The following is a 12,220-nucleotide window of genomic DNA, read 5'->3' on the forward strand; positions in this document are numbered from 1 at the left end:
GCCTCAGCGGCCATGGCTCACGGGCCCAGCCGCTCCGCGGCATGTGGGATCCTCCCAGACCAGGGCGCGAACCCGGTTCCCCTGCATCGGCAGGCGGACACGCAACCACTGCGCCACCAGGGAAGCCCCTCAAAGACTACTTTTGAATGACTGAAATCCAGAACAAACTACAAAATAACTGTAAGCCTGGAGAGTTTGCTTTATGAGTGTATGTGCAGACACATGGCTAATCTACAGACAGACTCAAACTGAGTTACTGCTAACCTGGATCTTCTTGACTATTTGTATCAGTGTCAGTAGCCGATGAAGCTTCTTGTACAGGACTCCTACTTTCCCCGCCATCCCATGATAGGAGCATCTTTTGTGGATCTAAAGTACTCCTATTAATGAAGAATACATTCACTTTTTAAAAATCATATAAATGATCATATATAAAAACAGCTACTGAAGTCAGTACTTAAATTATGAACATCCACCTAAATCCACTCTTACATTCAAGCCCAAAATTGAGACACAGTCCCAAAATACTCTGCACACACAGAAAAGGTTCTTAACTAAACCCATGGATAGGCTTCAGGAAATTTGAGAACATTTAAAAATTGTATGTAAAATATTGTATGAGCTTTTCTCTGGGGAAAGCATTTTAGTTTTCATCAGATTCTAAGAAAGATTACCACACACACAAAACTAACAACCACTAATATATATGGTTCACCTCAGTTGAATACGTAAAAATTTTGTATGTAAAACAATGCTTTTTTTCAAAAAGAAACTCTCCTACTAAATAAATGAGTTACTTTAATCTGTTTACGGATGGAACATTCTTCCACGATGAATGAAGTTGATCCAAATTTATTACTTGTCCCTTCTTATGGGCAAACCCCAATCGGCAGTACATTGACACAGCATTCTGAAAGGAATATAAAGGAAATGAACATCTGAAATAAACTAGACTTCAGAATGTTTGTAGAGAAAAAATTGTTATGGACTATGCTTACAGTGAGCCTCAAACATTTTCATCCCATAACTAGAAGAAAAAATTTTCAATAGGCCTAGTCTTCCCCTAAGGTCTTCACATATGTAGGAGAAGGAATGCTCCCAACTGTCTGGCCTGGGCGTCCCTAGATCCACCCGCAAAGAAGCGGAAGTTGTTGCTTTATCTGACTTCATTACAAGATACTGTGACTTCACTACAAGACACCAGTCAGGTTGCTTCCTGCTGGACACAAATGTGTGAGTACAGCTTTCACTCCCTGGGATGGAATACTGGTTCAGGGTTCTTATTTTGCTCTTCTCTATCTTTGTAAGCACCCCGACTGTGCACACTTCCTCTGACAGCTAATAAGAATCTCACTGCTTCCGTTTTGCAGTATCAAGACAAAAATCTATAATCCATTCAGTATTCCTATCACAAGTGAAAAGAGTATAAAAATTACATACCTTAACCAGGGATAGGTCTATCTCAAGAACATTTGCAAGCTGGAAAATAAAATTTTAAAAATATTTTACATTCTAAGATTCATAAGCATATTACACAGTTATAATAGACAATTTAACCATAATCAGAAAAATTTAAATTATTAATAACTGAGTCTGAATAAACTCTGTAATCAGAATTTTTTTCTTTCCATATCTCTAAGACACTTAGAGGAGTACAAATCCAGGCAGTGACCATAACAACTGAATTACTTAGCCTTTAATTTCACCTTATTCAAAATAAAAAAATTTCCAGATCAGTCAACTGTCTACAATGCTTTTATTATAAAGTCATATAAAGTTATTTAACCCATTCATAAGCTATTAACTACAAAAATTTTAATATACATATGCAGGAAGTAACTTCAGAAGAGTGAACTTAAGTATATTAATGGTCCAAGATCTAACCATGGGTGGATTTTGAAAATATTTTAATTATATCATTAAATAATTTTATCTACTTTACACAAACTTATTTTATAATCTTGAGGTTAAGTTCTTTCATAAGATGCTATCATACTTACCTCTGCAACATTAGTATGCTCATCTATTGAAACAAATATCTTATAGAGTAGAGTTTCAAAATAATCACCTTGCACTCGATTCATTACAAAGCCTTCAAGAGGTGGAACTAAAATAAACAAAACAGACTTTTCTCAGTGATATAATTTTATAAAATGAGAAAGTTTAATTCAAATATCTAATTGAAAAGAGATCTCCAACTTAGGGACTGAATTCAGCTTTTGATTCATTTTACCAACTCCACAGCAAGTTTTCCTAAAACTCCCAAAGTAAGGTCATATGCAATGCTGTCTACACAGAGTGGACTCTTATGGCAGAGCATAAATCCTACAAAGAGTAATTTCATCCCCATGGACCTCTCAGCATTACTAAGGCAGGGAAGTGCTAGAGGCATGGACTTGGTAGAAAGGCAGGGGGGCCGGTGCTGCTTCAGAATGGGGAAGCCTGCCAAGGGTGTGCTTCTGATGCATCTTAGGCAGCAGGTGGCTGGTCTAAAGCAGAGAAGCAAGAACTGCAAATTACCATGCTATCCAAAACCAGGTGGACAGAAGGTACTGGCTCTCTGCCCCCTCCCATCATCCCTGCTCCATCCTGAGAAAAGGGGAAATTCATCTGCGTGGCTGCCACATTTATCATTGGTATAATTTGCTCTTTGGGGCTTTCTATTCTGTAACCTCCTCGATGGGAAGAGGGTCAAGACCTTCTGCGCAAGAGGCTGCCCGATGGATGCTCCCCACCTGTTTATCCATACTCACTTCTCTCCATCTCTTTGGTCCCAACGCTCTAACCCACTTGACTAGAGTGCTCTGCCTGACCAACAAGAAAGAGGCACTCTGCTTTCCTTTGCCGTCCTCCCCTGTGGGAACACTTCCCTTGAAAACACCGTGGGAAGAAGGCGTGTGCCTAGGCCATAGCAGGATTCGGGTGTCCCTGTGTCCTCTAACCCTAACGCCACCTAATTGCACCCAAAACCTAAATTATTCCCAACAGAGAGTTATGAGACAAAATTCAAGTGGTCAAAATGAAGGCACTGTGAAGAGCCACAATGTGTACATCAGGACAGGCTATCTACTCTACACCTCTGGCTCCTGTCATTTTCTGATTTAGTGCTACCCATATTTCCAATCATCCAAGGACTGGTAAGGATCAAAGGTTTCTTTTTAGAAATATTTTAGTAATCCCATTTTTTAATATAATTAATTCTTTTCCTACATTCTCAGCTGTGTGAATAAGAAGTGTAAACGTTTACTGAACACTTACTAAGTGCCAGACGACACTACTAGCTACTTTATATATACAATTTCACTTAATCCTCTTAATGTTGAGTTGTTCAAAACTATACCCTATCTTAGAGATGAAGAAACCAAAGCACTAAAAGGTTAGAAATACACAATTTACATCTAGGCAGAAAGAATGAGGCAACTCTACATAAAGAGATATGGAATAGTCTCAGTGTATAATATATTAAGTTAAAAAAGCAAAGTATGAGCTGGATACACCATCTGCGTAAGAATAAAACCACACAAAAAAGGATATATACATATATGCCTATGTGCCTAGTATGTTTTTGGAAGAATATACAGGAAACTTAGTGGCGGCTGAGAGAGGAACTGACTGGTTAGGGGCAGGCATGGGAAGCAGACTTTTTATACTCTTCTGTAAATTTAGTATTTTATAATCATAATTACTGCCTACTCAAAAAATACATTAACAAAAATGAAAATAAAGAAAAATACCTGGAAATAGCAAAGAAAGTTATAGGAAAAAAAAAGACAAGGAAGGCCTGGCCAGAAACACATGGTAACACAAATACAAAATAAAGGTCAGGACACACTAGACTATGATAACCTGATATGAGGGAGTATTTTTGTAAAAAGCCCTAATACTCATTTGTTAACAGTAAGGTCCCTGGAATTTTTTGACACTTCGTACTTGATTACGCAATATTTCAGAATGGTAAAAGATATCACAAACAAGAATAATACCTAAAAGATATGACGGAAAACACACTTATAATACATAACCTTAATATAACAAGTGCTTCTACAAACTGGTAAGAAATCTAATCTAGAGGAAAAAAAAGCCAAGGATGTGTCCAAGAATGTTAACCACATCACCACTGAGGCAAAAAAATAAATACATAAAATAAAAAAGAATAAAATATTTTAAAAAGGAAATGATCTAAATAACCAGCAACAGGGGAATGGTTTACTAAATTGAAATATACAAGGGTCTTAATATTGATTTAACTTGGGGAGGTGGGTGAAGAGGAAGGGAGGAAGAGATAAAGATAAAAAAGATGGTAGTGAAATGAAAATATAAGACACAGATATGTCAGGTAAAAATGAAGAACAAGGACTTCCCTGGTGGTTCAGTGGTTAAGAATCCACCTGCCAATGCAGGGGACACGGGTTCAAGCCCTGGTCTGGGAAGATCCCACATGTTGCAGAGCAACTAAGCCCGGGCGCCACAACTACTGAGCCTGTGCTCTAGAGCCCACGAGCCACAACTACTGAGCCCATGTGCTACAATTACTGAAGCCCGTGTGCCTAGAGCCCGTGCTCCACAACAAAGAGAAGCCACCACAATGAGAAGCCCGCGCACCGCAACAAAGAGTAGCCCCTGCTCGCCGCAACTAGAGAAAGCCCGCGCGCAGCAACGAAGACCCAATGCAGCCATAAATAAATAAATAAATAAATAATGTAAAGTGAAGAAGATATAATTCTATGATATTACTGAATATATGTAGAAACTTATGCACTGAACAAGGTTTAAAAGGTGACATAAATGTATAAAAGCACTGGTTTGATATAGGATTGTGAGAAATTTATCTCAGATTTCTATTTTAATACAGTGCTTACATCAACAAAAGATAAAAATGAAAGGAATTTAACTAAAACCACCTCAGTGAGTTGCAACGTAATGAGGAAGATATGTTTTTCTTTGAAAAATTCTAATATCAAAGATCCCAGAATGATATGTGTCTAACTTAATAGGGTGACACACAGTGCCCAGCACCTAGTAGTAGCCATTCAAAAATCACTGAGAAATATTAGCACATATTTACCTGCTATACAACTGTCATCAGATATTGGTACATCCAGATAAATAAATCCTTTGTTATATAAACCTACAGAAGCAAAAGTATCTTGTTTAAGATGAAACAGTAAACACTGTAACATAAAAAAATAAAAACTTTATTCCTGATTTTCTGTAAAGATTCTTACAACTTAATGGTATAAGAAAAGGAAAAAAGTAAGATAGAAGAAAAAAAAATTACATCAAAGCTTTCAAATCTTGGTTTCCCTCAAATGCTCAGAACTGCAAAATTTTTCTTATGATTCATTTGTATAAATTTCTGATCTATGTGACTAATTACAGCCACACTGGAAAACAATGGACTAAGGTCACATTTCAAACAATAACATGCCTTAGGAAATATTACTGTTCTTACCTAATTGATAAATAATTGCTATAAATTGTTGATGGCTTAAAATAATTTTTTATGTTGACAAAAGACCATTTCTACTAACCACTTACTATGTACTACATTGTAATCTAGTGATCCAGAGAGTTGAGGGCCTGCATCAATGATCTTATCAATAGCGCATTTCTCGGGCAAAGTGCATATCTAGGAAAAGCAAAATATTTTCAATTAGGTTCTGTCCAAATTAACTAACTGATAAGTTTCCTGAAATCTATTCATGTTTAAACCAATGATTATATGTCATTAGTTGAATGAACTACATATTTTTTTCATTTTTTACTCTAGAATTCAAACAAAAAATGCCACACACAACCATCAATTAAGGTGCCAAAATATGCTACCAACAGAAGTCACACAACAAAGCAATTTTAAGTGCCAATACTTGCTGGTAAGTAATGTGCTCACTAATCAATACTAATATTTACTCATCTTCTTTGCATAGGAATCTGATCCATTTGCTGATTCTGGATCTCTCAAATCAGAAGTTTATTCACATGCCACAGGATTATCATCACTGACAAGAAGATCACTATCTTATGACACAGTCTGACATCTCTGCTTGGAAGTAAATGCACTGAAGCAGAATTTCTAAGCCTTGCACTCACTAGATTTATTCTGTCCTCGGAAGTAAAACAAAATGCCAACTAAAAAAAAAATCCACACGCTCACTTAATTCCTTCAGCCACAGGGATATGACTGGTCTCTAGGCACCTCGTCTGCTATTCCACCTCTTTCCCCTAAATCAACATCCCTTCTAAAACGTATAAAGCTTAGAGCAAATGTGACCACTGGGAATAGTATTTCCCTTGATCTTGACACTGTTCCCTATCAAGCACTTACCACTTCAGTACAGCAGTTCAGCACAGTGATTAAGAGCACAGCAAACTGCCTGGGTTAAAATCCCAGACCTTTACTAGAACTGTGACTGGAGCCATTACTTCATTTCTCTGCGCTCACTTTTCTCACATGTGAAAGAGGCTACAAATAATACACAGCTCTGGGGTTGTGATGAGACTCAAATGAGACAATAGAAAAAGCAGCTGGAATAGTGCCTGGCACACTGAGCACACAGCAAGTGCTCAAAAACCGTTGGCAATACTATTGCTGGTAGCTGTGGCAACACGTCACTTTACATGAAACATGTAAGTAAAATCCCCAGATGACTGTACATGAACCAAGTCAAGTCTCCCTGATTATTAAAGAGTATTTTCGAAAACCACCAATATTCTAGCCTACTAAGATCATTTACAATTTTGAATTTAAGTTTAATTTCCTTCAGGAAAACCAACTAGTGTTACTTTTTTAAAAAAAGTTATGTAACTATAGTTAAAAATTATAAAATAATTTTTAAAATAAAAATCCTATGTTTAACTTTTAAAGTTATCTACCTTTATGTCATCTTCTGTGATATATGCAGCCTGCACCACCCACCATGCCTCTATGGCAATTTCCACCGGCTTTACTGGTAGAAGATCACGGGCCGTTTTCCGTCTGAAAAATTTCTGCAATGGTACAAACATCTGAGAATTTGCAATCAATCTAAAATTACTACTTTCTTTTTTTATTGATAATAGTATAACAAGACAGTTTCCAACGGACTAAATAAATATCTGTTAAAATTCTCATGTTTTAAAATCTGAAGTATTCTAGATATACTGAATGGAGAAAGTCATTCTTAAATTATTTCAAAGTAAATTACTTCAAAACACTATCATTAAATCTGGATCTAAATCCAGAAGTTCAAAGGAAACCCAGGTGAAAATGCATTTGGAAAATGTGTACTGATTTCACCCATGAAGTGAACCCTGGGAGTGGAATGAGCACGTGAAAAAACCAGCAGAGCAAAGTTAATTTTTAAAAATAAATGAAATATCTTATGCCTTAGATATTTTTAATTCAATAATCACTTAAGCTATAACCTAGAGATACTGATGAGTTGTTTCTGTATTAAGCATATTTTATTTGATCAAAGAAATCATAATTCATTATTTCTACTACTTAAAAATTTAATCAGATTGTGTGATAAGGAGGACAAGAAATTAGAAGGGAAGGGAAACAACTAACTTACTTTTGATGATCTACACTGATTCATTAGATCAATGTACTGGTTCCTTCCTATGCCAAGAAGCCTTAGACCTAAAAGAAAGAGCCTTTCCTTTAAAATCATTTAATACATCTTGAAATGTCAGTACACTCACAACCTACTAGGAAAAAACCTTTGACTTTCATTCCTCTTTTGATTAATGACAGATGATCAATATCAAATTAAAAAGAATTCTTCAAACAAAATATAAAAGACAAGCAACTGGGAGAGGTGAATTCAAGCTGACACTTTTGACAATGCTAACTGAGAAAATTTTTAAAAAGCAGAAGTCCTCCCAATTCCAGGAAGTCAAAATGTACTTCTCAGCAAAAGTTTCTTCTTAACACAACAGAACTATGTCACATTTCAAATATGCACTTCACTAAAATAAGCATAATAAAACACCAGCAAATTATGTCAGTAACAACCATATATCGTGCTGCAAAAATATTGTGCACAAATTTTCTTTCCTCATTTGGTATACACCACAGCCCAAGTATCAGAAAGAACTTCATTCTCTAGAAATACAGAGAGACTAGTCCCATTTTTCTGATTCTACCACTCCAAAATATTCCTCTCTTAGACATTTAGACTAAATCTTATACTTGACTTGTATCACCTGATAAAATTCCTATCAATAAGGTTGCTTGCTGTTCTTATCTTTCAAGTCTTTCAGGTTAAAAGCACAATAATGAAAGACACGAGCACGCATGCACAAAGACACTCTAAACACTGCCTCGTGCAGCATAATTAAATACTTACAGTCAGCAGCAGTGAAATTGGGCAATGAATCGTAACTTTTCTCACTGTTCATAATGTCCTTTTAAAAAGAAAAAAACGTAAATGTTAAATGCAAAACGTCCTTGTCACAGGAAGCACTGAGATCAGAACCTGGCAACCTAGAGCATGCATGTCACAGTGTGGCATGTACCACGAGGTCCCAACCTAGCAACTGAAGGTCAGGCTTTCAGGTCTGGGTTCCTCACAGCGCTCTATGAAGCCCAGACAGTTGCCCAGTAACCTCTGCCCTGTGGAAGCTATGCAAGGAACACCTCTCTCAGAGTTCAGGGTTCCAGGCTCTCCACACTTCATACCTGATCCTAGACCCCTACCCTAGGATTAGAGAATGCCGAGAGAAGGCCCAACAGTGTGTCATAGCTCCATCAACAAGCATCCAAGACAAGCATTGCCGACAAAGTCCTTAACTGCTCAGCAGACTTTGCTCCTCCAAATCCCAACCAGCAAGAGTCAAACTCAGTATCCAGCTTCTTGCAACCCTCATCTGTTTCTCCAGTAATAAACCAGTTGTTTACTGTGGGGATAAGACCCATTTTTAACCCAGGAGTTATACCCAATGGTATAAAACCAGACACCAGAGAACAGCAAGCACATGGATGCACTGAAAGCTGGTAAATGGGACAACACCTCACTCTATTATCTCCCCCAAACCTGTGGACAACACCAGAAAAACAATCAGAGAGACAGCAACAGAACTATTCTAGGCACTGCTTAGCTGCCACCTTCAGTATGCTACCCTGGTTCTAGGGAAAGGGACTGACAGACACCTGGGCGGCCAGGCCTCAAGCTTTACTTTGTATTTCCTCCAAAACGGGTCACAGGAGCCAGGGGACTACAGAAGCCTGTGAAGAAGGCGCTTAAGCAGACAGGCAAGGGAGCTCCTGTGAAGGCAGCCACGCCCTACAGGGAGCTGCTAACCTTGCTGCCGCCACAGGCGCCCGACTCCTTGGGTTCTAGGCTGCCCTCTGCTCTTCAAGCAGCTGGTGAGCCCAGAACAGCAGCGCTCAAACAGATGAATAGCGAGTGAATACTAGATAAATACTGCCAATCTTTACATAAAGCTCACTTAAAAACAGTATATAACTACTATTTAAAGCTATTCAACACAGGCCTAGAAACGGCCTTTGGAAAAAGGCTAACATCTAAAAGTTAGTAATCACAGAAAGATTAGCAATCAGGACTACTAATACAGTTCTATTCTTCTGAAACATGCATTATATAATGTTGGGTCTATATCATCACTTATTCTTTCTACAGTTAGAAAACAGCTAAATATATTAAGCTTCTCTGAGCTTAATGTTCAATTCTGTCACCCACATTTTCAACCTTAACTGTGTATTAAAAGCAATAAATTTTATACAAACTGTGCTAACATAAATGACTGATTAACGCTACAACAGCACAAAGGGTCAACAACGTCTTCAAGAACACAGAATAAAGACAGATACTTTCCCACTAAGAAAACACTGATAAGGACAACTACTTGCACAAGTGTGGCTACAACAGTTAACTTGTAAGCAACCGTCTTTTTTACACTATAAACTCAGAAACAATGTCCACTGTGGCTGAGTGCTGGCCATCATTCACAAAGCGTCCCCGACATGAAGTCCCATCCCATCCCTGAAAATTCACGTACACTGTAAACTCACCTCCATAATCCCAGTATAATATAAAAATGGTGTTATCCTCAGGCCCTTTACCATGATATCTGACAAATGGTAAGGGTACAGCATGAGATGATCTCGACTGTACTTTAACAGTTCCTCATAGTACTTGCGTTCATCTTTCTTGACATGTTTAACTGGGAAAGAAAGGGAAATTCTCCAGTTTGTTTTCAGATCTTATACTTACATATAATTATAAATGCAAGAAGAAACACCTGACAAACTAATATTAATTAAAAAGTATGTAAATTGGAAGAGAACAAATAAAACAAATCTAAGTTGGAACAAAGAAACAATTACACCACAAGAAACAGACTTCAGAGTATATAAGTAAAATATATAATGGGACAGAAAAGTAGAGAAATAATTCTTAACAAATCAAAAAGCAAAGAAAGTGACCATGGAATGTCTCCCCCCAAAAACATAAGCTATAATCCATCCAATCCCTATACTTTACAAGACAGCCAATCTGAATGGCCGTTTTCTATGAAATCAAGTCTATTTTTTAAAATTATTTGCTGGTTTCTCTGTTTTAAATGTAAAAAAACCTCTGACTTCCATGGAATACGTTTTCACAGAAAACCTATCTCTGAAATACTATGCTTAAAATAAGAGTAACAAACGGGAGGGAAGACTAGCAGGGCAACAGAATAAACAAAGTAATGTGACAAATAAAAAGCAAACATTTAAAAAAAGTTTTTTTTAAAAAATGGAGCCAATTATGTTTAAAATTTGTTCCAATTATTATAGAAAGAGTCTTCATTAAAGTTATATTATTTGGAAAATTTATAGAGACCAAAACAAAACTCAAAGTCAAAAATCATTAAGAAGGAACGTACTTCTTTTCTGGCATATTTTCTCACTAAACTAAAAAGAGGACAACTGAATCAAAATTAATATTCTATAGGTAAAATGAATCTATAAACAGTACTCTAAAAAATAATTTTCATTGGAATTAGAAAGAAAAATCTACTTGCTAATGCAAATTATTGTTAGGTGTGATGGGTCATTATAGAATTTATTAAAGGTTGTACATGGAAAAATTTCAGTACTATGAAATATATGATGAAAAGATAGGAGAGATTTATGAAAATGTAATTCAGCAATGGTCATTTCTACCTCAATGTAAAAATGTCTCTACTTACCTAAGTTATTTCTGTATCGTAACTGATTGCGGATACTGTACAGGACAACCTGCTTCTCATATTCTCTCTGTGAATTTCCAAGACTCTAAAAAAAATTTCAAATAGATTTAAAATAGTTTCTAAACTAAACAACCGTACTTTTACCCCACAAAATTTCAATACCATGCCCCCTAATTTTATCCTGGAATCTTTAATTTCCAGAACCGAGTAAAGATTTTCTTAAATTTTATCATACAAACTTTCCTGCTATGGTATTAGAGCAAAAATTCAATGTGTTTATCTTCAGTCTCCCTTTCTAAAAGGACTTACTGAAATTATCTAAAGTATTTAATATCAAATAAAAGAGCAGTCTGAGAGCATAACTTCACTTAAGTTAACAAAAAACTAAGTTCTACTAATAAAGATTTCCTTCTTTTTTTTTAACATCTTTATTGGAGTATAATTACTTTACAATGGTGTGTTACTTTCTGCTTTATAATAAAGTGGATCAGTTATACATATACATATATCTCTTTATTGGAGTATAATTACTTTACAATGGTGTGTTACTTTCTGCTTTATAATAAAGTGGATCAGTTATACATATACATCTATCCCCATATCTCTTCCCTCTTGCATCTCCCTCCCTCCCTCCCACCCTCCCCATCCCACCCCCTAGGTGGTCACAAAGCAAGGAGCTGATCTCCCCGTGCTATGCAGCTGCTTCCCACTAGCTATCTATTTTACGTTTGGTACTGTATATATGTCCATGCCACTCTCTCACTTTGTCCCAGCTTACCCTTCCCCCTCCCCATATCCTCAAGTCCATTCTCTAGTAGGTCTGTGTCTTTATTCCCGTCTTGCTCCTAGGTTCTTCATAACCATTTTTTTTTTAGATTCCATATATATGTATTAGCATACGTACGGTATTTGTTTTTCTCTTTCTGACTTACTTCACTCTGTATGACAGACTCTAGGTCCATCCACCTCACTACAAATAACTCAATTTCGTTTCTTTTTATGGCTGAGTAATATTCCATTGTATATATGTGCCACATCTTCTTTA

General features: G+C 36.6%; 1 protein-coding gene across 1 annotated transcript in view; it reads right to left on the reverse strand.

The window, feature by feature from the left end:
• FAM91A1 (family with sequence similarity 91 member A1) overlaps positions 1-12,220 on the reverse strand; it is a 42,171-nt gene that overhangs the window by 24,602 nt on the left and 5,349 nt on the right. The window contains exons 2-12 of the mRNA XM_007114318.4: positions 11,176-11,260; positions 10,016-10,167; positions 8,331-8,388; positions 7,554-7,621; positions 6,874-6,987; positions 5,539-5,629; positions 5,066-5,128; positions 2,001-2,107; positions 1,441-1,479; positions 798-910; positions 265-380 (exon numbers count right to left, since the gene is read on the reverse strand). Of these exons, the coding sequence (XP_007114380.1) occupies positions 265-380; positions 798-910; positions 1,441-1,479; positions 2,001-2,107; positions 5,066-5,128; positions 5,539-5,629; positions 6,874-6,987; positions 7,554-7,621; positions 8,331-8,388; positions 10,016-10,167; positions 11,176-11,260 (1,006 nt within the window). The remainder of the gene's footprint in view (positions 1-264; positions 381-797; positions 911-1,440; positions 1,480-2,000; positions 2,108-5,065; positions 5,129-5,538; positions 5,630-6,873; positions 6,988-7,553; positions 7,622-8,330; positions 8,389-10,015; positions 10,168-11,175; positions 11,261-12,220) is intronic.

The sequence above is a fragment of the Physeter macrocephalus genome, chromosome 15 (genome assembly GCF_002837175.3).
Source record: "Physeter macrocephalus isolate SW-GA chromosome 15, ASM283717v5, whole genome shotgun sequence".
NCBI lineage: Eukaryota > Metazoa > Chordata > Mammalia > Artiodactyla > Physeteridae > Physeter > Physeter macrocephalus.